The sequence below is a fragment of the Panthera uncia genome (genome assembly GCF_023721935.1).
Source record: "Panthera uncia isolate 11264 chromosome A1 unlocalized genomic scaffold, Puncia_PCG_1.0 HiC_scaffold_17, whole genome shotgun sequence".
Lineage (NCBI taxonomy): Eukaryota > Metazoa > Chordata > Mammalia > Carnivora > Felidae > Panthera > Panthera uncia.
This window is the reverse complement of record NW_026057577.1, coordinates 111468331-111493692: the sequence shown is the minus strand read 5'-3', so window position 1 is coordinate 111493692 and position 25362 is coordinate 111468331. Positions and strand designations below refer to the sequence as shown.

The 25362-nt window shown below is 52.4% G+C and overlaps 1 protein-coding gene across 1 annotated transcript in view; it reads left to right on the top strand.

Moving 5' to 3' along the window:
* AFAP1L1 (actin filament associated protein 1 like 1) overlaps window positions 1-25362 on the top strand; it is a 62276-nt gene that overhangs the window by 18126 nt on the left and 18788 nt on the right. The window contains exons 2-11 of the mRNA XM_049648037.1: window positions 9380-9508; window positions 10258-10341; window positions 11131-11228; window positions 12710-12818; window positions 16544-16669; window positions 17332-17543; window positions 19475-19654; window positions 21583-21675; window positions 24040-24133; window positions 24376-24528. Of these exons, the coding sequence (XP_049503994.1) occupies window positions 9380-9508; window positions 10258-10341; window positions 11131-11228; window positions 12710-12818; window positions 16544-16669; window positions 17332-17543; window positions 19475-19654; window positions 21583-21675; window positions 24040-24133; window positions 24376-24528 (1278 nt within the window). The remainder of the gene's footprint in view (window positions 1-9379; window positions 9509-10257; window positions 10342-11130; window positions 11229-12709; window positions 12819-16543; window positions 16670-17331; window positions 17544-19474; window positions 19655-21582; window positions 21676-24039; window positions 24134-24375; window positions 24529-25362) is intronic.

Below are 25362 nucleotides of genomic sequence, written 5' to 3'. Positions count from 1 at the left end.
AGTGTGTAAATAATACACATAAGTCTCTTAAAGCAGAGGGGTGCATGGAAGAGTGATGTAAATTGCTACTGTTTACTGAGAACTTACTACGTGCCAGACGCTGGACTAGACACATTCTCGCCGTTCCCACTGATGAAGTACGTGGGCTCATAGGTCACTGGTGATGAACGCGAGGCACGGGGCCGTCGCGCACGTGTCCCAGAGGCGCACAGCTAGGCATCGCGGGGGACGGGACTTGAACTCAAGTAGTTAGTTTGGGTTCCTTAATACATGTTAGTCATTATTATTTCCTAATTTATATGTTGGGGGTTAAAATCCCCCAACTACGAAACGGGCGTCACTAAATCTGTTGGCAGCCATGCTCAGGCGAGGGTTACAAGCTCAACCAAAGAGGGTTTGGAGAGCTTAGCCAAGTAAGAAACTGGACTCCTGCTTCCTTTTGTTCCCCGGGGACTATTGTTACCTAGTTTTTTCTTCTTTTAGGCATCTTTTTACGGTGCTGATCCGCCATGATAGACACGGTTTTTAAATCGTGTTAACTAGCTGCTTGACTACCAACTCTCGTTTGTGAGATTTCATTCATTGCTCAAGTACCTTAAGCATGCGCTGTGTCAGGCACCAGCGGAAGCTGGGGCTGTTCCTGCCCTCGTGGAGTTCAGGCTCAAGTGGGGGTCGCTGATGTTAATTGAACAAATGCGCAGTTAAATGAACATTTCACCATGGTCCACACCACAGGGAGAGTGATGCTATCCTCGTGTAAAGTAGGGGGACAGAGGTAGTGGAGAATGGGAAACTTCCCTGGGGCGGTCATGAGGGAGCTGAGAGCTGAAGAGGGCATTACTGGTTGGCAGGAGAAGGGAGTTCTGACAAGCAGAGGGAACAGCATATGCAGAGGCCCTGGGTTAAGAGGGTGAGGAAAGGAGCAGGAAGGCAGCCTGGAGGGACGTCTCTCTGGAAGGGCTCACAGGGTTGGAAGGCCACCAGAAAGGTTCCTCTCTGTTCCTTCCCCCCAACCCGAATGCTGAGGTCACACCTGCTAAGTGGACTGCTTTCCTTTCCAGGATGATCTGCCTTTCCGTCCCTACAATGGGTCGTCATACCTCATGAACGCGTTAGCTTGCTAAAGCACGGCATATAGAAAGTCATCTCTCAAAACACGATCAAAAACTATGAACGTAGCACCCTGGTTCTTTCTCCAGCTCAGGAGCCTTTATGAGATGGAAATTGGGTTATGTTGCCGTTTGGAAAATAAGAAAGAAAACTTGAAACAAACGGAGCATGTGAGCCCTTTGTAAAAACCCCCGTCCTGACAACTTTCCTGTTTTTTCATTTTTAAATCATGTTTGCTGCATGTTCTCTTGACTTTGAAAACAAAGAAGGAGGAGTTATCCTTGTCGTAAAGAGGCTTGTCACATAAGGAGAGGGGGGGGAAGAGAAATTGTATTTCCTCCCACTGCTTTTCATTTACTGAAACGGTAACTTGCAAGCTGTTTCCAAGCATTTTTACAAATTCCAGAGTCTAAAAGGTACCCAGGAATGAGATCTCACAAGTCAGAGCGCCCACTGGGCTGACCATGTAGGTGCTGAAACAGGGGTTATTAAAACTGTGGTTTGCAGAAGGTGAATTATTCACTTGTGTCTTGTTATGGAAATTAGACCCTACCTTTGACATCTCTAAATAAATCCAACCTTCCCTGCGTTAGAACCCATACTGGCTGTGGTAAAGAACTTTTGCTTGAAGGTGTCATTCATGCTGCATCTGGTGTGCAGAAAGGAGGCAGTCCTGGGAGCAAGTAACAGTGCTTTTTTGCCTGCTGGCTTATTTTCTGCTCTGTGCCATCTCATTTTGATTTAAATGGGGAGGGTGGGGGAGCAGAGAGAAAATTGATCTTAGTTGGGTATTCACCAGTAACAATAAATACTTAGTGGTCTGATCTTAAATACATTTTAAAATAGATTCCTACTTTTATTTGGCAAACTGTTTTGCATCCCAGAGAACAATTATCACCCATCTTGGGTTTCTGAGCCTGTCTGTCCCACTTAGTGAAAGATTGAAGTTTTATAAACAATGATTAAACCATTTCTTCCTGTGTTCTTTTCCTCACTGGAATTCACTGTACCTCCCTAAGGCTCCGCTAAGCCAAACAAGATCAATGAAATGTATTCGTGGTTCTAAATAAACTTTAGACATAAGAGATAATGCTGTCCCAGTGCCCCAGTCTGTCCTCAGAAAGCAGACAGGACCTGGTCCAGGAGTGAACATAGAAGGGGGGCGGGTTAGGAATGGGTGAACGAGAGCCTTCCTGACTGGAGACAGCAGGGACAGGATTCCCCTGCAGCTGGAAGATGTCCCCCCACCTGGTAAGGGAGGGGGGTTGTCCTTGGGGGTGTGAGCTCTCTGAGTAAAGGGGCTGCCTACTGCCCCTACCCCTACTGCCATAGCCACCCTAAGCTCCATGTCAAGGCCAGCGCCATCAATGGTCAACGTGATGAGGCTCGCAGGGTCCCCCCCCCGGTGTCCTCTTGTCCCCCGATACCCCCTCCCTTCTCCCCCACACCTGAAACCCCCTGGAGGTCACACACGAATGGTGAGGCACCTGTCCAGTGCACTGAGCCCCATACGCATGGCTTCATTTCATCTTTACGATGACCATGTGAAGCAGCTACCGTGATTATCTCCACAGTCTGCAGATAAAGAACCAGAAGCTTAGACGGGTTCAGAAATCTCCCCAGAGCCACAGCTGGAAAATGGCCAAGCTGGGAGGGACCAGACTGGGCACAGCCTGTGTTCCTCGCCACTCTTTGATGACTCAGCCAAGTAGCAGCAAGCTTCGTGTGAGTCTAACGCTAGGGACTTTTATCTTCCATTGGTTGTGTGACCACGGTTAAGTCAAACAACCTCTTGGACGCTTACCTCTCTTTAAATCTTTAAAATGAGAAGACTGCCCTAGCCCATCAAAATGTTCAGCAAATGCTTAGGGGGCAGCCAGTATGATTGAGACACAGCTCCTGTCCTCACGGAGCTCTCGTTACACAACTACGGCAGACCTGTCGCCAAATCCTCTCTGACCGGTGCTCTGGAATCTGCGCGGCCCTGGGGAGTATCAGGAAACGGCAACCATGACAATGCTATGGCTGTGATCGAGTGACCGCTGGCTCCAGGCACAGCACCGCAGACAGAGTGCCCCATGAGCGTGACTACCGAGTTCGGCCAGCATAGGCGGTTGGCATCCTACCATTGTCACGACCCAGATGAGAAGGCCAGGGCTCAGAGCTCCCTCTCGGGCTACCCCTGTACAGCTGAGAAGTGGTGGCTCAGGAATCTCAGGAATTGCAGTGGAGCACATGTGACCCCGAGGCCCTAATCGCTGTGCTCCTCTAAGCAGGCTTCCTGGCTCTGGCTCTTTATATTCTGTAGGAGCCCTTATTCCCAGCTGGACATTCAGTTATTTCAAAAGTGGTGTCTAACGAGAACGTTTTAGGAAATGAGGAAGGTCTTCCCACGTTCCCTATGTTCACAGACGTGCCTTGTAGTTATTCGTTTTCCGGCCGAACCTCTTTCAAAGGCTGCATCTTGGAATCACCTGGAGTACTTGTTAAAATGCAACATGCCGCCGGGGCGCCTGGGTGGCTCAGTTGGATAAGCGTCCGACTTCAACTCAGGTCATGATCTCACGGTCTGTGGGTTCGAGCCCCCACGTTGGGCTCTGTGCTGACAGCTCAGAGCCTGGAACCTGATTCTGTGTGTGTGTGTGTGTGTGTGTGTGTGTGTGTGTCTGCTCCTCTCCCGCTCATACTCTCTCTCAAAAATAAATAAACACTAAAAAAAAAAAAAAAAAAAAAAAATGCAGCTTGCTGGGTCCCAGTAGAGGGCCTACTGAAAGAGCCACGCCAGATCAGGAGGGCCGGGCTGGGAATCTGCCTTTCCAACAACCCCCTTGGGAGTCTTATTGTTGCTAAAATGTGAGGCTGCTGTCCTGGCAGTCTGTTTGAGGCCTAGCAGAACCACTGGCCGTATGATTTCTCTCCAAATTAAATTCCGTGATGGTTCCAATCCCTGTGGTTTCGGTTTTCTGGCATTAAAGACGAAGCTGCAACAGAAGGCACATCCAAGTTCACTGCACCTGAAAGCCAGCTATTTTACGAGGGTTCACAAGGGCTGTTTTACGTGGGTTACGGCATTTAGCTTTCGCCAAAACGTGGCGAAAGAATAGTCGTGTCCCGTGTAATTCCAGAGCTCTGTCCACAAAGGGTGTGTAAGGGAGTGTGAGCAGTCTGGATGGGAGTGTAGGGGGCGTGGGGATCCCAGCAGGGACAGGCTGGGAAGTCAGGTAGGGCCACAGCATGAGAGGGACGGAGGAGGAGGGGGGAAGTTCTGTGCTAAGACGAGATAAGGAGAGAGACGAACGTTCTCGGATACAGGCTATTGATGTGTATCTGCTCTCGGCACTTTGCACACACCTTCTCTCGGCTGGGTGGAGGGGGGGTGGTGCGGTTCTGTACTGTCTTCGCAGAGCCAAACACTGGCTGAAAGCTCCCCGGTATCCAGGAGGGTGTAAAGGTGTCTCTGGGCTGAGATCCTGGGGTTGAGTCAGGTATATGCTTTGAGGAGCTTGTTTTTCTTCCTGGAGATCTTCACAGTGAGGGCTCTGAAGTTCACCTGCAGGCCCAGTGGAGAGACTCACTGAGCAAGAATTTCAGCCCCACAGTAAGGGTCTCCACCCAGCCAGTGTGGGGACCCCTGGTCAGGAGGCCTGATGACGTCCTGGCCCAGAGCCCTTTGGCAGGAGGGCTCTGAGGGGCCACTTGCCTCCTTCCTTCCCCAGGCCCGGCCTCCGCTGCCCTGAGCCCATGTTTTCTGGTGGAGGATTCAGGCACAGGTGCACACTTTGAAGTCAGACAGACCTGGGCTCCAGGCCCGGCCTTACCACTTACTGGTTGGGCAGCCTCACTTCTCCGAGCCTCCGCTCCCTCCCTCCCTCCGTGGGGCGCAGTTAGCAACACTAGGTCCCTCCTGTGCAGTTTCTGAGGATTAAACGGGAGGGTGTGCCCTAACTGCCTTGCACACAGTAACTGCTCAGCCCTCAGGAGGCTTCTCGCAGGTTCACTGCCCGGAGGCTGAGCTTTTCCCCACTGGCTCATGCTCCCTCCGCCAGCCAGCCGCACTTCAGAAATGCTGTGTGACTCTCCCTGGACCACCCACCACCTGCTGCCTGCCGGGCCCTTCCTGGCTGCAGAAGCCACCACGGCACGGCACGAGGTGTCTCCTTGCTGCCCATCTGCTTCTCCCAGCGTTGCTTGGTTCCCGCCTTCTCCTTTGCTCTGCCTGGACTTTTGTGACCATGCCTCCATTACACAAGAACATTTTTAGAAGTCAGGGTCCCATGTTAGGAATCCCGTTAACAAGCAGGGAAAAACATTCAAAAAGTTGTTAACAAAGCTGGGGTCCTGTACCTCCCGCATTTCAATGCCGAGAACTCACTCACAACCTGATTGTGCTCGCTTTAGAAACAACTGCAACAAACCTCAAATTGGAAGCCGAAGAGGCTTTCGAAGCAGGAATGCTGCCACAGACAGACACTGGCTGATAGCAGCGAGAAGGAATCTCTGGGACCTCAGCACAAAATGACAGACCCAAAGGACAGGAGGGAGGAATGGACAAGAGGGGCAGACTTAGCAAATCCGAGGTCATTCATTGAAGGCTGGCAATTCTCAGAAAGGTGTGGTTGGGAGGGGGCAATGCCCCAAGATGCTTTCTGGGAGTCCACGCAGTCAAAACTACTTTTATATAGTACTCAGACCCCGTATGTCTTTATTTATTTATTTATTTATTTATATGTTTGTTTATTTTTGAGAGAGACAGAGAGAGACAGAGGGCTAGCAGGGGAGGGGCAGATAGAGAGAGAGGGAGACACAGAATCCAAAGCAGTCTCTACGGCTCTGAGCTGTCAGCACAGAGCCCAACGCGGGGCTCAAACTCATGAACCGTGAGCTCATGACCTGAGCCGAAATCAGACATTTAACCAACTGAGCCACCCAGGTGCCCCACTATTATTATTATTTTAGAGAGAGAGAGTGCGTGTGCTCAGGGGAGGGCCAGAAGGAGGAGAGCGAGCGTCTCAAGAAGGCTCCACACCTAGCACAGAGCTGGGTGTGGGCGGGGCTTGATCGCATGACTGTGAGATCATGAGCCAAGGTGAAATCGAGAGTTGGACGCTCAACTGACTGAGCCACCCAGGCGCCCTCCCCCCCTCCCCCCGTATGTGTTTTTTCTCTCCCATTCTTTCATGTTTGCAGTGGAGTTTCCCAGAGGTTGTGTCGTATGTGATGACGCGACAGCTCTGAAAGCGAACGCGATGTGTGCCTGTGTATTCTCCTGGTTTAAAACGTTCTCAGCCTTAATTTGTAATACAGTCAAGATCGACAGATATAACCCACATAGAACCAAAGTTCTTTGGAGTCCTTGATAATCTTTTCGATTGTGCAAAGGAGTCCCCAGGCCAGAAAGTTGCAGAGCCACTGGTAGAGGGCTAAACAGTCACTGTGCCCCATGGCCTTGACATTCCCACATGATAGCAGAGCCGTGTCGGGAATTTTCTAATACGAACCGTGGCTGCGAGCCACAAGAAAGCTGCCATGGTCCCCTGCGGTGCCTTCCTGGTAACATTTAGCATGGCTTCCCTTGTGTGTAATGACGTGGGTGTACGATAAGGTGTGTGTGTGAGAGAGAGAGAGAGACAGAGAGAGACAGAGACAGAGAGAGACGGAGAGGGAGCATACCCACTGGAACAACGTCTTATTCATTTTCGAATCCCCCGAGTGGCGTGTAATCAGCACTCAGTAAATACTTTAGAACCGAGTTAACTTTCAATATATCTGATGAAGGTGCCAGAGAGGTCTGTGACTCCATTTGTAAAGATTTCCTTTGCAACACCTAAAATTTACCTAAAATGATGTTATGATTTTAAGTGGTTTCCTGCTTCCAGGAGGGAAACCCACCCACCCAGAAGCCTCGCTCAGGCGGCAGTGCAGGGGCTCGGGCCCTGGGGGAAGCAGGGCCTCCAGGCCCCTTGCACTTGGGCTGTGGAGGCGAGCGGCGCCCCCTGCCGTCGTGCGACTCGACAGCTCCAAGAGTCACACAAACGTAGAATCAGCCTGGCTTCACCTCTTTCAAGCTGTGCAGCCATCCCACAGCCTTCCTCAGCCTCAGTTCGAGGGCATCCCAGCGCGACCTGCTCGCAGATGAGCTGTGCCGTGCTCGCAAAGCCCCTGCCTCAGCGCCCCGAGGTGGAGAGAGCTCATGAGGTGTAGGTGACAGGATCGGCCTTCGGCTCATTTACAACAAATCTGAGGTGACGAGGGAATGCCACAGAGAGACTGCCACGGCCACGCCACGTTTTTCCAACGACTGCCGCTATCTGTACGTAAGATTTCTATTTTTACAAAAAAGGTCCTGACGTGGTCATCTGTGCGTGGAGCCCGGGCACTGAGCAGGCCCCAGACTAGATGCTAAGGAAGCTGAGATTCCTAGCACAGTCTACGCCGTCTAGAGCCTCACAGCCTACTGAGGGAGCGGATGCTCCCAGCACAGACCAGCATGGTAAATAAATACTATAATGACAGCAGTCACAGCTGACTTGGGGTGAGCATTTACTCTGCGTGGGGCAAGGCACTTTTCATGCAGGACATGATTAATCGTTACAGCAGCCATTTAAGGCAGGTGCTGTTCTTACTCCCGTGTACAGAGGAGGAAACTGAGTCACAGGCTAAGTAATCTGCAAAGGTCCCACAATGAAGGAATGATGGAGCCTGAACTTGAACCCGGGAGTCTGGTCCCAGGGCCGGTTCTCTTGTGCACAATGCTACAGCCCCTCTGACACACCCAGCCCCTGTAACTGCAAGCCAGAGTCTGGTTGTTTCCTTAGGGGGCCCAGAGTGGAGAGAAACACAGGGGGCTGGGAGTCCAGAGGCGGTAGCTGAAGGCCTGGCACTCCTGAGGCATCTGTGTGTTTGCAAGCACGTCACTTCTCTTCTCTGAGCCTTGGTTGCTTCCTCTAAAAAGCACGTGTGATCATGGGACCTATCCCAAAACTTGTTGGCAGGCGTGTATAAAATACTGTAAGGCAGTATAGTGCCATGGTTGAAAGTGAGTGAGGAAACGAGGTCCAGTTGAGGCTCCACCGGCTGTGTGACCCTGGAGGAGTTATTTAACCACTCTGAGCCATAAGATGCTTGATAGTGGAGTCAAATGGGACTATACGTATGAAAGGCGTAGCACAGCTCACGATAACTGCTCAACATGGTTAGCTTTTATTTTTATTATTTTTTTTAATGTTTATTTAGTTTGAGAGAGTGAGCGGGGGAGGGGCAAGGAGAGATCGAGAGAGAGAGAGAGAGAGAGAGAAAAGCCTAAGCAGGCTCCGGCTGTCCGCGCAGAGCCTGATGCGGGGCTCGACCCCGTGAACTGAAAGATCACGACCCGAGCCGAAATTAAGAGCCGGATGCTTAACCAGCTGAGGCACCCAGGCCTCTCAGCACGGTTAGCTCTTAGTGTTTCTACTACTGTAACGAGGCTGGTCTTTGGTCTCAGGCGCACCAAGTCCCAAGCTACCGTTTGGGACAGGGAGACATCATGACCTCATGGCTGTGGCATGCTCCGGTCTTTAAAGGACTGTGTGTTGTCGAATGTCGCAGCTCTGTGTGCTCTCAAGAAGCAGCGTCAGGAGCAGCTGGGAGCTCCGTGGACATGCAGGGTCTCAGGCCCTGCCCCAGACCTGAGCCAGCCTCCGCGTTTTGATGAGATCCCGGGTCATTCCTAGATACACTCAAGTTTGAAAACTGCTGGTGAACACAGAAGGACTGGTGATAACGGTTTAGGGCCTGGGGTGGGAAGGGTTAATGTTTAGCTTGGCTCCCACCAAGGCACCGGAAACAGAAGGTTCCAGAGATTGAAGTGTATGAACTGATGAGACAGGAAGGCTCCCTTCCTGCCTGTGTGCTGGATGGCCGGGAGCTCCGGCCTGGCACCCACACTGAGCCTCGAGCTGCAGTGATGAAGGCCCCTCGTGCTGGGGCAAAGACAGGCCCGAGAGCCTCTGCTCAGGGCTCAGTGTTGCCAGGCTGGCCTCGGGAGGGTCAGTCCTCAAGCCAAGGCCATATGGGGTCTGAGGCAGAGTGGGGGCGCCCAGAGGAGCATCAGCGTTCACTGAGGACTCTCCCTCGGGAGGCGACTGGCCAGCGGCTGGGACAGAGGTGGGAGGGCTTCTGAGGTCTCCCTGTGGCGCCCGCCCTGCTCTCCAGCCCCTGCTTCCCCGGCCTCTAGTGGACGGAGGCGGGGCCCGGATCCTGACCCAGAGCCCTGGCTGTGTTCCCTCCCCAGCGCTGGAGCAGCTGCTCCCCGAGCTCACGGGACTGCTCAGCCTCCTGGACCACGAGGACCTGAGCGACACTGCCCTGGAGAAGAAGATGGCTGTGGCCTCCATCCTGCAGAGCCTGCAGCCCCTCCCAGGTCAGCCTTTGGCACTCTGCCCCCAGCTCCTCAAGAACCTTCAGTAACTCCCCAGGGCCTGCGGCACAAGGAAGCCTAGGGCTCGCCACGTGGCCCACGTCCTCATCCACTCTGTTCCTTCTCCACCCTGGGCGTGTTCTTCGTACGCCTCTGCCCTCGAGCCACTGAAACTCACGTACGCAACCCACGCTCCACACACACCACGCAGCACGCACATCGCACGCCATGTGCTCAGCGGCAGGCGTCCTCGTCTGCCCCGCGAGGTGATCACTGCGAAGTCCAGAGCTGAGTCAGCTCCGACGAGCTGTGCCGTGTCCCGCAGTGTTGGAGGGGTCTGAGTGACGGGGGGGGGGGGGGGGGGGGACGGGTCACCACTGGGTGACTCTCGGAATCTCACTTTCGGTGACAGAACAGGCCGATGTCATCAGCAGCCCTCACAGCACTGTGGGAGGGGCCGTGGCTGGCCCACTGTGCTCGGCCCTGTTTGTCCCCTGGCAGTCCCCAGAGCAGCCCCAGTGCCGGGCCCTGGGCCCCGTTTCACTTGCAGAAAGAGATGCTCAGGTACAATAAAAACAAGAACAAAGTTTGAGAACCCGGGAACTCATGCAGGGTGCGCACGTACGCAGTCCGTGGTGCCGCGTCCCGGTGGGTTCGAGTCCCAGTAGCAGGAGGGGGAGACCGGGCCCTCCTCAGTGGCGACAGGTCCCCCTCCCTCCTCACTGCCGGCGTACTCACCCCTCTCCTCACAGCCAAAGAAGTCTCCTGCCTGTATGTGAACACAGCGGACCTCCACTCCGGGCCCAGCTTCGTGGAGTCCCTCTTTGAGGAGTTCGGTGAGCAGCCCTCTCCCACCCCTGCACTGGGAGCCGTCCTCCCCCTGCGCATGTGAGTCCCCTGCCCGGCCTCTGGAAGGGCCCTCGGACGCGGTGGGGGCCCGGCTCTGACGTTGCAACGCTGAGTCACTTTGGGCAAGTCGCTTGGCCTCCCTGGGGCCTGTCAGGTCTGAAAGCCTAGTCAGAGTCTGTATGGTCATGGGAATCATCCCCCGGATTGGAGGAGAGGTAGGGATGACGCGCAGGCCAAAGAACGTATGGCGTGTCCCGTGCTCTCTCTCCCCTGCCACTCACGTCCACCGGTAGTGGCCGCCTGGCCCCGGGGATGGGCGGTCCCTGCGCCTCCGCAGAAAGCTGAGTGGCACCGTGGGCATGGGAGCAGCCCCGCCGGGCTGCGGGCAGGGCGTGTTGGCCACTGCTCCTTCCCGAGGGCGGACAGCACTATTCTGCATGGAGAGAGCTGCGGGTCAGGTGGAAGTCTCGGGGACTGAGAGACTGAGGGAAGACACTTTGCCTTCACTGCCCAATTCTTGAAACCCTCCAAAGCACCACACCAGATAGGGTCTTACTGGACCCTCTTGATAACCCTGGCAGACAGACAAGGCGAGGGATTATTGGGACCGGTTTACAGGTGAGAAGGTGAAACAGGTCTCAGAGTGATGAAGTCACTTGCCCAATGTCACTAACAAAGGAGGGGGTGGAGGCCTCCTGACCCCAAATCCAGCCTTCTTCCCGTTTTGCCGTGCTCATCCTTGGCTTTCTCTGCCCCAATGGCCTGACCCTCGGTAGACTGTGACCTGAGTGACCTCCGGGACCTGCCAGAGGATGACGGGGAGCCCTGCAAAGGAGCCAGCCCTGAGCCAGCCAAAAGCCCATCTCTGAGACATGTGAGTCACAGCCTGGGTTCCCACATCCTCCAGCCCTCTGTCCCTCTGAAGTGATGAGGGGAGCTTTCCCCCTAACGCCTGGGACCCTCCTGGCTGTGTAGGACCCTGTTCTGAGGGGAGAAACGGGGAGGGGGGTGCTCAGTTGGTTAAACGTCTGACTCTTGATTTTGGCTCAGGTCATGATCTCAGGGTCATGAGATCAAGCTCTGAGTTGGGCTCTTTGCTGGGTGTGGAGCCTGCTTAGGATTCTCTCTACCCCGCTCTCTCTCAAATGAATAAATAATGAAAGAAATAAAGAAAGAAAAAAAGAAAGAAAGAAAGAAAGAAAAAAAGGAAGGAAGGAAGGAAGAGAAAGAAAAAGGAAAGGAAGAAAGAAAGAAAGAAAGAAAGAAAGAAAGAAAGAAAAAAGAAAGAAAGGAAAGAAGGAAAAGAAAAGGAAGGAAGGAAGGAAGGAAGGAAGGAAGGACGGGAGGGAGGGAGGGAGGGAGGGAGAAACAGGCTGTGACAATATTTCACTGGCTCATGATGTGCTCACTGTGCCCATGCTGAGCAGGGATGATGCAGTGAACTGACCCTTCCCTTTAAACACATGGGATGTTCCCCACCCCAACTTCTAATTGCCGTGATAATTAACATGGAGTATGGGGAATGCTCTGGACCAGGAGTTGGTGGCCCTCTGCCCTCCCCCCTGCGGCTGTGTGGTCTTGGGCAAATCACCTTTCCTTTCTGAGCCTATCACCTATAAAATAAAGGTTTGGATCATGTCTAGGGTTCCCAGCCTTTGTCCAAGGAATTGAGGGAAGGGGCCCATAATCACATCAAACATTATCTGTCAACTACCTAATTCACTATCATCATCACCATCCAGTGGTACCAATTGCTGACCCCTTATGGCGTCCTTTACACGCTCCCAACAACTGATGGAGGTTGGCGCCATTAATGTCCCCATTTTACAGGTAAAGAAACTGAGGCTTAGAGTAAGTGACATGTCAGTGTCCCACCACTAGTAAGCGATGGAGCCTAATCCCGGTAGAGCAGGGGTTCCCTGGCCCCAGAGCCTAAGGCGTTATTGCCTTGCTAACTCACACGCGTTCCATTTACTTGTCCTGCTGTTCCTCACCTGAATAGAGATGTGGTTCCAGAGTATTGCAGAAGTCACCGTAGCTTTTGATAATTCTGCACGTGCTTAATCAAAAGCACTAGCTACGTCTCTGTGTGGCAGCCCACACAGCTTTTAGATATTACAGAGAAGCCCTGACGCTTCAACAAGTTGGGCAAGGAGGAGAGAACCAAGCAAACTATCGGCAAACAGCTTCCCACCTCTGCCCTTCTGCCACTCTGTCACAAGTTATGGCTTCCGTTCAGAAACGGTTCCTAGGGGCTCCGGCCTCCCCCTGCCCCAGCCTCGTCCCGTCCCTCCGCCTGTTCCCTCCGCTCTCCTGGCCGCCTAGGTCTCATCCGCCTCCTTTGTCCCCCTTCAGGCAGCCGACCTGCCTCCACCGCTTCCCAACAGGCCCCCACCTGAGGACTACTATGAAGAGGCCCTTCCCCTGGGACCGGGCAAGTCCCCTGAGTACATCAGCTCCCACAGTAAGTTCTCGTCCCCTGCGGGACTGTCCTGCTGGGGCTGGCATTCCAAGGCCAGCACCGTCCAGCCCTGCCTACGTCCTGAGAACCTGGCCTCTCTAATGGTGGCCTGGGAGGCCGGTCAGTGGGCGTGGCCCCAGGGATCAGGGGCTTAGGTTCCAGTCCCAGTTCTGTGCGGCCTTGGACAACTCCCTTCCCTGCCCTGAAAATAAGAAAGGGGCTGGATCCATGGATATAGATGTGCCTGGATGGAGGTGCACAAATGACCGCTGCATCCTGGGTCCTAGCACTGAACCTGCTGCTGGCCTAAGTGCTCCTCCTCGGTGGACTGGTGAGACAGTTTGTACTTAGCAGGACCGCATCTTCTAGGTGGGCAAGGTTACAAAGTCAGTGCCTAGGATAAAAAAGCACATGGCTGAAACCAAAAGGTCTCCCATGTAGAGGGTGGTCACCCCAGGGAATTCACGAAACGATGTAGGAAGTTATAGAAGCTTTACTTATATTTAGCTCAACACTTCTTTTAAAAACTTTCCATGTCAATGTTTTAGAGTTATAGTCTTTATAATCTAATAATAGCATAATGCTTGTAAGCAGTCTATATATATAGAGAGAGACATATATGTATACAGTAAATAAATGGAAGTACATTATATGATTACATTTTTACTGATAGGTGGACCCGATGAAATAATTTAGAGGGCACTGGTGCAAATTACACTTGAAAAATCTCTTAAATCGGCCACAAAGAGTCTCTGCTTTTGACCGATCTCTTAAAGGGTTTCCTCCCGCAGTGAAACAAATGGGTGTTTCTCTGAGGATCAGAGAAGTCACTGGCTTGGATATAGGAACTTCACGTGACACACAAGAGACTCTATCCTGGTCTTTGTGTGCCCCAGCATTCGTAGTTGAACTTGTATGAGATAATGTTTATGCGATGCTATCCTGTCATTCAGTAACTCAGTGGAATATCTTCCAGCCGCCAAAAAATAAATAAAATAGGTCTGTCTGTGCCGATCAGAAATGAATTCCAAGATACAGCCACTGAAAAATATTCAAACGCTGCAGAATACTGCATTTAATAGGATTCCATTTGTTCCTTGATGGGGTACATGCATCCCTGCATTCATTTAAATGACTCTCCTGGGATATGCAAGAAACTGTCAACAGCATTCCCCTGTGGGAATTGAATGGAAATCTGGGTGAAGGGAACATACTTTCCCATTCATACTCTTTTGTACTGATTGTGCTTTTCGCCCTGGGCATATTTTCTGTATTGTAACAAAATACACATAACGTGAAATGGACCGTGTCAACCATTTGACGGGTGTGCAATCAGTGGCATTTAGTACATTCACAGGACTGTGCAGCCAGTTCCCACACCTTTTCATCACTCAAAGAGGAAACGCCATCCCCGTTAAGCAGTCGTTCTTGTTCGCCTTCCCCCTGCGCCCCTGGCAACCACCAGTCTGCTTTCCGCCCCTATGGATTTGCCTATTCTGAATATTTCACATGAATAGCATCATACAATGTGTGGCCTTTTGCATCTGGCTTATTTCCCTTTAGCGTAGTGTTCCCAAGGTTAATCTGCGTCACTGCGTGTACCAGCCCTCATTTGCTCTTTATGGCCAAGTAATATTCCAGTGTAGGGAGAGACCACGTTTTGTTTAGTCTTTCATCAGTTGATGGACGCCTGGGTTCTCTCCACCTCTGGGCTACTGCGGTATATTATTTTCACCACTAATAAACTAGTTAAAGCAGAGTGGAGTGCTGGGGTTGGACCAGGGGATCAGTGGCTGTCTTCAGCCTTGAGATTCTTGGTGTCTGTGGGGCTCCAAGCGGCAGTTTGTATGGGAAGCAGGTGACTTTGTTCTGTTCTCCACTTGAGGACAGGGGAGGAGGGCGGAGACAAAGCGCTGCCGGGCCCTGAATCCCAGGTGAAGCCCCTCAGCTGGGTGAGGCCCCTCCACCTCCCGAGGGAGCTCATGGCTCCCCTCAAATGAGGCAGCAGGGATCCTGGGGCAGGAGGGAAGGGCGGGCCTCAGGAAGGGTCAGGGAGCTTGACCAGGGAGAGGGCGCCAAGCCCATCAGGGAATATCCTTCCTCTGACCCGGTGTCCAGCCCTGCCAGGTGTTCAAGAGCACTGCCCCGGGTGTCCCCTCCCTCTTCCCCGTCACACCTCCCCCCACCATCCACCTCACAGGATGTTGCCAGCATCTGAGGCTTCAGAGAGCCTGCTGGGAAGGGCAGGCTGGGGCCATCACTTGGGAGCTAGCACTGGGTATCCCAGTTGCTGGGAATTTGAGTGCTGCTGTTCTCAGGAAACAGATGGATGGTAGGGGCTGGGAGCCCAGAGCAGCACGTTGCAGAACAGTGTGGTTTGACAGCCAGTTGTACTGGGTGAAGAAGGAAGGCTTCCTGGAAGAGGGTATGTGCCCCTATTCCCTGAGCGGGCAACCTCAGTTCTTATTCCAGGCTCTGTCACTAGCAAACTGTGTGGAGCCTCAGTTTCCTCATCTGTAAAATGGGGCTGATACCTATCTCCCTGCATTATGGGAATCAAAGGAGATGAAAATAATAATGACATCTAGCATCCATCTAGCACATTCTGTGTGCCAGGTGCTGGGCTAAGAGCTTACATGCATTTTATCACTCGTCCAAGGTGGGCACTGTTCACATCACTTTAGGGTGAAGACCCTGAAATGCAGAGAAACTGTGGGATTTTTCCCCCCAACGTCACTAAACAAATGGTGGCGACAAATTTTATCTCAAATCTGATCCAACCCAAAGCACGTGCCCTTAGCCCACTGACCTTTAGAGCATGCCCCAGCAACCATCTGGATCAAAATAATCTTAACTGTTGAAAAAAAAATCCGATTTCTTGAACTTCCGTATAGTTTTTATTTTTCCATGTTTTGTAATGCCCTATTAAATAGACTTTTTTTTTTTTAAATGCAGATTCCTCAGCTCAGCCCACACCAGTGAATCAGAATCTCTGGGGGTACAGCCCGGGCATCTGCATTTTAAAGAGACCCCGGTAGCTCCGATGCAGAATACAGTTTAAGATAGCCCCCACCCCTGCACTGTGCTGCCAGCTCAGTGGGAATGTGCTGGGAAAATTCCACGTAGACAGCTGTTGTGGTCACTGTTGCAAGCACTACCATTATCTTCTTCAGTCCAGTTCCTCCGTGGTATAGCCACAGAGGTTTAGGAGAATCGCTTTCACCAGAGGGAGCAAGCATATGCATCAGGAGGGGAGTGGAAGGACTGAGGTGACAGAAGACAAGGGGGACTAAGCCCAGGCAGCTGGAGCACCACTCCTTGCCATACAGGGATCAGAGCTGTGACCAAGATACACACACACACACACACACACACACACACACACCAATGCTGTGGGATCACTGAGGAGGGGCTGACTATTCTCTGCCCGAGAAGGTCAGAAGAAAGATCTTTGATCTGGGTATTGAAGGATGAGTAGGAGTTCTCTAGCAAAAGCTAAGACAGCACACAGAATAGCATGAACACAGCCTGGAGGTGTGACAGGGCCCAGCAGGGCAGCTCCTGGTCACAGGAGCACAGAGAGCATGTGGGGAGCTAGAGCAGAGAGGAGGCCCCTCACCATGGCCAGGGAGCTGCAGGGAGCTGCACTGTCTCTTCCCCGAGCAGGGCCAGGGTGTCTGGGGTCTTCCCCAGCCACAGCCCCTGCAGTCTGCCTGTCTCTCTCCAAGGTGCTGCTCCCTCGACCAACCCCACAGATGGCTGCAGCCCAGCCCACTCCATCATGGACGGCTACTACGAGGATGCAGACAGCAGCTACCCTGCGACCAGGATGAATGGGGAGCTAAAGAACTCCTGTAAGTACGGGGCAGGTATTCAGAAGGGTTCTGTCCTCAGAGAGCAGGCCTGAGCTGATCCTTGGAATACACGTGTGTGCCAGCCCCTCTGGGTCACCACAGAAGCCCCAAGCCCTGGTACTCAGTGACTCCAGGGTTCAGTGGAAGGACCACTGGCATGGGAGTCAGGAGCCCTGGATCTAACCCTCGCCCTGATCCTTGGTGACTGACCTCGAATGAGTCATTTATTCTCTTTGAGCCTCCAGTTGCCTTCTGTATAAATTGGGGATTTGCGGGTGCTGTGAGAGTCCCTTGAGATTGTGGATGTGAAGCTGCTGGGGTAATGACAGTAGCTGATGTTCACTGAGTGCCCGCCGAGTGCCAGGCACTGGGCTGAACGCTCTGCATTCACTGATGCTCACAGCCGGATGAGGTAGATACTGTCCTTCATTATGACCATGTTACCGATAAGAAAGCTGGACTCTGGGAAGTGAAGTCACCGAGATCGCAGGGCCAGTGGTAAATCTATACAGCATGGTGCCCATGTGCGGGTTTAGTGATCACCACGATCACACCTCACGCCCACCCCCTCCTGGTCCCGGGACCCCGGGGCAAGGACATCTGCACAAGGATATGGAGGTGCCTCCCAGGCAGTAGCGGGTCCTTTCCTGTGGTTCCTGCAGACAACGACTCTGACGCAATGAGCAGCTCCTACGAGTCCTATGACGAGGAGGAGGAGGAAGGGAAAGGGCCACAGCCCACGCACCAGTGGCCCTCAGAGGAGGCCTCCATGCACCTGGTGAGGGACTGCAGGATATGTGCCTTCCTGCTGCGGAAAAAGCGCTTCGGGCAATGGGCCAAGCAGCTGACCGTCATCAAGGAGGACCAGCTCCTGGTGAGTGGCTGCGGATATGTGCCTCTGGGCCTCACGTGGCCTTACATGTGTGTGTGTGTGTGTGTGTGTGTGTGTGTGCAGGCATGTCTGCCTCAGTTCCTCTGGGCTTGCTTTGTGCACAGAGGCTCTCCCACTAGAGCAGAATGGAAACACACACACACACACACACACACACACATACATATTCAAAGACCTGATAAAGACGTTGCCAAGTTTTGTTTTGCCAGGAATGAATTTTTTATCACTTAAAATTATTTTATTTTTATTTTAGAGACAGAGGGAAAGTGTACAAGCAGGGGAGAGTGGGGGTGGGGGGGAGAGAGAGAGAGAAAGAGAGAGAAAGAGCATGAGCACAGGAGAGGCAGAGAGAGAAAGAATCCCAAGCAGCCTCCATACTGTCAGCACAGAGCCAGACGTAGGGGCTAGAACCTATGAACCGTGAGATCATGACCTGAGCCGGAATCAAGAGTCAGACTCTTAACTGACTGAGCCACCCAGGCACCCCAATCACTTTAAAACAATGTTTGTTGTTTTCATTAGGCAAGTAAATGTGTTCATTTATAAAACTAGAGAAAAACATGATGAAAACCATTTTTCCAAAAGCCACCTACAATCCCATTGATCAAGGGCTAACCACTGTTAAGTTTTAATATACATATTTCTACCCTCATTTCCATACATCTGTCTTTTCTAAAACTGAGCCCATGCAGCACTTACAATGGAACTTGCTTTCTTAGTTTTTTTTTTTTTAATTTGCCATCATTTTATAAAAGAAAATGTGCCTTTAATTCCAGAGTAGGAATGCGGACATAATTCAAAAATATTCATAGCTGTTTAACCCCAAGTCTGTTGACAAGCCTTGCCCAACAGATACTCATTTGAAACATGACATTTTTTTCATCCTGGAGCAGTGAGAAGCTCACCCCAGGCCAGAACCAGTCCCAAGGTCATGACCCTTCTTCCCACTCCTTAGGCCATTTTTTTTCTTGACATATTGCATTGGTTAGGATCTCCAACACAATGTAACCGTCGGTGGAAGAGCAGGCGCCCTTGTCTCAGTCCAGAGCTCAAAGGGAGAGTTACAATAATTCACTATTAAGGCTGATATTTGCTGTGAGAGGTCTGTAGAAGGTCTTTATTATCACATTAAGGAAGTCCCCCTTCTGTAGCTCTAGTTTGCTCATTTATACTACAGATGGGTGGGGAATTTTATCAAATGCCTATTCTGTGTCTATTGATAGACGTGGCTTTTCTTTTTTTTCTACTTATATGATGAATTATAGTGTTGGTTTTTAAAGGCTAGTGCGCTCTTGCAATCCCAGAATAAAGAATAAATAAAGTCTTGATACAGTATGCTTTTTATATGTGTCAGATTCCATTTGCTAATTTTTTTGTAGGGCTTTTGCAACCAGGTTGAGATGAGCTTATCATTTTTCTTTTTTGGAATGTCATTGTCAGGTCTCGGTATCAAGGTAATGCTGGCTTCATAATAAGAATTGGGAAGTGATAATCATTATTGATAAACTATTGATAAACCAAGACCAGTCTTCCATCGTGCCTAGAATTCTCTCTCCCACATTCCTGCTAGGTAGCCCATTAGGAGCAGGGAGCTGGCTTCCTTCCGAGCCAGGCTGTGTCTTCTCTGGTTCTTTAGACTAGAATGGTCTTCCTAGTTTTATGCTAAAATCTGCCTCTTCCTGATGGGTGGTTGTGCCCCTGGGGCCCCGCAGTAGCCCTTGAGATCTGAAGATTGTCCAAAAATGCCCCCTTTCCAGACTACTCTTCTCTGGGATGAATAGCCACAGCCTCTGTCTTCATGCAGTGCTCACAGCTGGGCTTGGTGGGGGAGGTCTCTGTGGGGTAGGTCGAGCTCCCCCAAGTCCTCCTCCGCCCTCCCCTCCAGAAGGGTGACCCCGTCTCTTCCTGCCCAGTGCTACAAAAGCTCCAAGGACCGGCAGCCGCATCTGAGGCTGGCGCTGGATATCTGCAGCGTCATCTACGTGCCCAAGGACAGCCGGCACAAGAGGCATGAGCTGCGCTTCTCCCAGGGGGCTACCGAGGTGCTGGTGCTGGCACTACAGAGCCGGGAGCAAGCCGAGGAGTGGCTCAAGGTAGTGTGCCCTCTCTGCCCCACCCCTCCCGCCCCTCCTTCCTCTGTTCCCAGGCCCGGCTCTCAGCACAGTGGGCTCTCATCCCTGGGAGAGCAGGCCTTGCTCAGGGGAAGGGTGGTGATCGGCGACCTGTGCATGGCGAGGGCTTACTCGTGGAAGTGGGCTCAGACATCTCCAGGAGACAGACCCCAGGCTGGAGTCCTGCCTTCCTTCTAGTTACTTGAATCCTCTTTCTGACACCCTTACTGTGAGCTTGTCCAGGCTGCATATGTGTACCTCCTGGAATGGGGAGCTTGATATCTTTAAAGGAAGCTAATTTTATCAGTAGATAAAGCTAATCCTTAAAAAAAAAAAAAAAAAAAGGAAAGCTCCTTCCTGTCTTAGGTGAACTGTGCATGCTTGCAACCTCCACCTGTGGTCCGGCTTCTGCATCTTGCCTCTGCCTGCAGAACAATTAGGGTTACCATATGCTGAGCACTTATTTCGTGGCATGTGTTGCGCTAAGAGCTTCACATACATGACTTCATATACTATTATCGTTCCCATTGTACAGATGAGGAAACTGAGACACAGGAATCTGACGTGACTTGCCAAAGGTCACACAACCGAGTGATTTGAGCCAGGATTAGAAGCTGACAAGGAAATCTCCTCCGAAGGCCATGGGCAGGGTGCCATAGTGATGACAGGGGAGGGCTTTGGTGGCGCACGGACTTGAGTTCAAGTCCCAGGCCTAAGTGGCACTTATTGGCTATGTGATCTTCTGCAAATGACTTTGCCTATCTGTGCCTCAGTTTGCTCTTCTGTAAAAGGGTTCTTGGAAAGATCCTAGAGAGCATTTAATAGGGTGCCCCCTAGGCAGGAAGTACTTAGTAACTGTCAGTGATCACTGTGGGATGGCGGTGGGGCCCCTATCCCCAGTCCCTTACCCCCGGCCATGTCCCTGCACCCTGCCCCTCTTTCACTCTGACACCTTTCTGCCTTTTCCTCTGATCTTCCTGCTGAAACAAAGCAACCAAACACCTTCCTCCCTCCCTAGCCTCCCTTCCTTCCTGTGACAACCAGCTCTCCCCTGGGATGTTTAGTGTTGCTCATTATCTTTGTCTCAGGAGGAGAAGGAAGTGAGAGAACCGGCTTTCTGGGGGAGCCTCTGCCCTCCAGGGGCCGAGTGGGTCAGCAGAAGGAGCCCTAGACTGGAGATTGAGACTAAAGACTGAGCCTGGACTGGAGACAGTCTTGACATCCCAATGCTGGCAGGTCATGAGTCCAGAGGTTAAGGTCAGGCAACCATGGCTTCATTCTCAGAGCCCCATCATCCTAATCTGTGACATGGGGATCCCACTTGTCCCTTCCCCTCAAGGCTGCTATGGGGATACAGTGGGATAACCCACGTAAAGCCACGGATTGGTGAGCAACCAGTGGCGGCCAATCTGATTTCATGCTCAGGTCATGTGAATGCCATGGAATCTCAGCTCCCACATCTTCAAAATGGAGGAGACGGCCCCGGCCACCCTACAGGCTGATGCGGAGGTTCCGCACGGTCACAGAAGACAGTCCCTCACGCTTGTGCAGGGCGTCCTGGTTCACGTGGCCCTTCACACCCACGATCGCACTGGTCCTCAGGCAACCCAAGGATGTAAGCAGAGGGCCAGTATTATCCCCATGTTACAGACAGGGAAGGCGAGGCCCAGAGGAGAAAATGGCTTTCGCAAAGCCACACACACAACTAATTAGCAACGGAGCCAGGTCTAGAAGCCACGCCTCTTGTTTCCCAGCCCCCTGACTTTTCGATTCAAGGGGTAGACACAGGAGAAAGCCGTGTTCAAACCCTGATGGGCCCCATACATGTGGCGGGAGGCCACATCGACCCATTCCTGCTGCCTCCACAGTATCCCTGCCCACCTGCTCACAGCTGTGTGTCCTCTCCACAGGTCATCCGAGAGGTGAGCAGGCCTGCCGGGGGCACAGAGGGGGCAGACATGCCCAGATCCCCAGTCCTCGTGTGCAAGCTGGACCTAGACAAGGTACATCTGTCTCCATGAGGCCTCCTCTGGGCCAGGCAGTGGTGACTCAACAGGGGGTGTGCCCCCGGGGAAATTCACAGGCTGGTGGTGAAGCCAAGCCATAGAGCTGGCACCTCAGCGTATCAATAAACGTCTACTGAATTGATGAACGCACGAATGAACAAATGCCCATGTCCAGGGTGCAGTGTGAGCCAGAGGAGGGAGTAACTAACACCGCCAGGACAGGAGGAAGTCGCGGTTGACCGGAGCCATTTAAAGCAAATTGGAAACTGTCAGAAGAGTGTGGCCCGATGGGACGCAAGCGAGGCGGTCATTTAACGATTACTCAGGCGGTCGGAAAGTATGTGCCTAGTGCCTTTGCTTTGCCAGGTGCCGGTGGGTGATGAAGGGACTGAGCCCCAAACCCACACACACGGGGCTCACATGATATAATAAAGGTTAGTGTTTATAGAGTATGACTGTGTGGCCGACAGTGTCCCTGATGCTTTACATGAATGGCCTGATTTAATTTCCACAACAACTCTTTGATGAGTCACATTTTCAGAGGAGGAAGCTGAGGCACAGAGAGGTTTGCCCAAAGGCGCAGAGTCAGTAAGAAACAGAGCAAGGATGTATATACCCCCAGACACCTGGCTCTTGATGGTTTCGCCATCCCATCGCTCACGGAGGGGCAGACTGAGCTCTACTCGGGGAACAGGCCGGGAGCGCCGTGTGGCAGGTGCACAAGAGCCATCCTAACAGAGACACACGCTGCGCTCCCCAGGGCGGGGCAGACGCGAATGCTGGGCTGCCAGAGTGCTGGGAGGGAAGAGTACCAGGTACCCAAGGGCCTGCCCCTGTCTCAGGCGTCGGGGAAGCTTCTCAGAGAGAGCACATTTGTGAGAGTGAACAGCTAGTAAGGAAGGGCGACACTGTATGGGGGCAGAGGTGGGCCAAGGGACAGGGGCTGCTGGGGCACAGTGGAAGCAAAGCTGCAGGGTCAGCATATAGTCCCTAGGAGAGGACAGGTAGGGGGCTCTCATGCCAGGCAGATGCTGGAGAAGGGAAACCCTACCCTCACTTGGCCCTTGCCGTTAGTAGGGCCTGAAGGAAAGCAACATTGACGGCATAAACGTGTAGACGCATACACGCACCTCCAGGTGCGTGCCGTGGTTCGGTCCCGGGCATGTGCAGAGGAATGTTCCTGGGGCCGAGCGTATAGGGGGAGGGCAGCTCAAATATTTAAGGGGGTGTGTTTGGAGTGGGGACATGGTATCGGTGGCTCTGTCTCTCCATGGAGTCTTGTACGTGAAGTGTCACCGTCATTAAGTCAGTTCCAAAGTGTTCAGAATGTGTTTTGTATTTGCCTTCTATCTTGATGAAAAACTTAACCACCTGTACACCATTGCAGAACAAATAGAAACAAATAACTTGTTTCACACTTGTTACTCTCCCTGTAGGGGAGATCCATTATGCTTTTGACAGATCTGGCCCAATTCTGACCGTTGCCATGTTTCCAGCCTTTGGAAATCGGGGGGGAGCGCACGGCCTCTCCTATCTCCCCCTGCCCCCAAGTTCTGTGCGTATAGCAAAGCATCCCTGAGCCTGGTCTGGGAAGTCGTTGGCAGGAAAGGTGGAGAGGCCTCAGAGCTCTGTAATTCTTTTTAAAGGGGTTGGTGCCATTTCAATCCCGTCCCAAGTCTGGCTGGCACAGTTGAGCTTTTTAGAGCAAGAGGGCAGCACTTTGCGGAAGTGTTAGAAGTGATTCGGTCTGTTGCCTGTTGGCCTTGCCATTGCACTTGGGCCGGCTCCCTGGGGAGGGTGTGCCTCAGGTGAGAAAACAGAGCCTTAGGGAGAGGAAAGGATTTTCCCACATTCTCATGACTAACGACCCCTCTCCTGTCACCACTGATATCTCCCCGTCCCTAACTATTCTGAACATGCCAACCCATCCCTTTCTCTACATCCTGTCATCTCAGCGCCTCCCTTTCCCGCGTCTCACCTTGCCCAGGACGACGCTGTCTTATGTGGCTCTTTCCCTTACAGTCTGTCCCCACGATGCCACTGGCAATCACTCCCTAAACCAATTGCATTACATCAGTATCCCACTTAAATACCTTCCCACTTAAATGCCAAATATGGAAAACCCTGGGAATTTATTACACCTAATTGCCTGGCTCCCCAAACAGGCTGTGAGAGATTCGAAGACACGACCATCCTAAGCCAGCATTGTCTTCCCCATACCTGGCATAGTGTCAGGACGTGAGAGTTGCTGACAAATATTTGTTAGGCAATCATCATGTGCAGAGGTTGGGGGGATTGAACCAACAAAGGGGGACCTCTGAGTGTGCCCTCTGACATGAGGCTGTCTGTGTCCCTCCCCAGAGACTGTCTCAAGAGAAGCAGACCTCAGACTCGGACAGCCTGGGCATGGGTGATAACTGTTCCACTCTGGGCCGCCGGGAGGCCTGCGACCATGGTAGGAGCCTCTGGGGGCTCAGGCTGGAGGATGCCAGAGCCGGGAGGGGTCCTGCCTGGGCACACAGCACGGAGCAGGTCCTGACCACCCTGGAGATCTGGGTAGGGTGACCTGCTCCGTCCATACCTGCAGCCGCAGCCAGGCCCCACGTGCGGGCTGAAAGGGCCGCTGGGAAGGCCGGGGTGGGTGGATCTGGGACTTGGGGCTCCCTCCCTTCCCCTAACCCATCTCCATGGCAACAGGCAAAGGGAAGAAGAGCAGTCTGGCAGAGCTGAAGGGTTCAATGAGCAGGGCTGCAGGCCGCAAGATCACCCGCATCATCAGCTTCTCCAAGAAGAAGCCGCTGGCTGATGGCCTACAGACATCCTGCCCCGATCAGGAGGTTCCGTGCTGTGGTGGGTCCTGGGCACCAGGAGGAGGATGTTCAGACCCTGCTGCTGTGGACCCCTGGGCTAAGCTAGAAAACCCTCTGAGCCTCCTCCACCTTGCCCCCAAGGCAGAGGAGAGAATCCTACCTAACCCCCACGGCATCAACATTCCATGCCTTTCCACGACACTCAGCAGAAGGAAAAGCCAACTGACCCCCCTATTTCTGTGTTCCCTGTGACCTTAGCTGTAATCACCACCTGCCTCTGGGCCTCAGTTTCCTACACTGTGATGGAGGGAGAGTATCTTATTTCCTCTTGGCACGTAACATGCCGGGTGTGTAAACGAACCAGTCTTTTTTTTTTTTGCGAGAGAGAGAGAGAGAGAGAGAGAATGCGAGCAGGGGAGGGGCAGAGAGGGAGACACAGAATCTGAAGCAGGCTCCAGGCTTTGAGCTGCCAGCACAGAGACGGATATGGGGCTTGAACCCACAAACCATGAGATCATGACCTGAGCTGAAGTCAGACACAACAGACTGAGCCACCCAGGCGCCCTGACCCAGTCTTATAAGGAAATTTCTTGGATAAAAATCTTTAAGTACTTTTATTATAAGTGCATTCAAATGGCACCTGGGTGGCTCAGTCAGCTGAGCATCCGACTTTAGCTCAGGTCATGAGTTCTGCATTTGCTCTCAGTGCAAAGCCCACTTTGGGTTCTCTGTCCCCCTCCCTCTCTGCCCCTCCCCCTGCTCTCTCTCTCAAAAATAAATAAAACATTTATAAATAAATAAATGCATTCAGTATGAGTTAGATATGGTTTGGAAGGGAAGACATATTAGTCTGTTCACATTAATGCAATGTTCC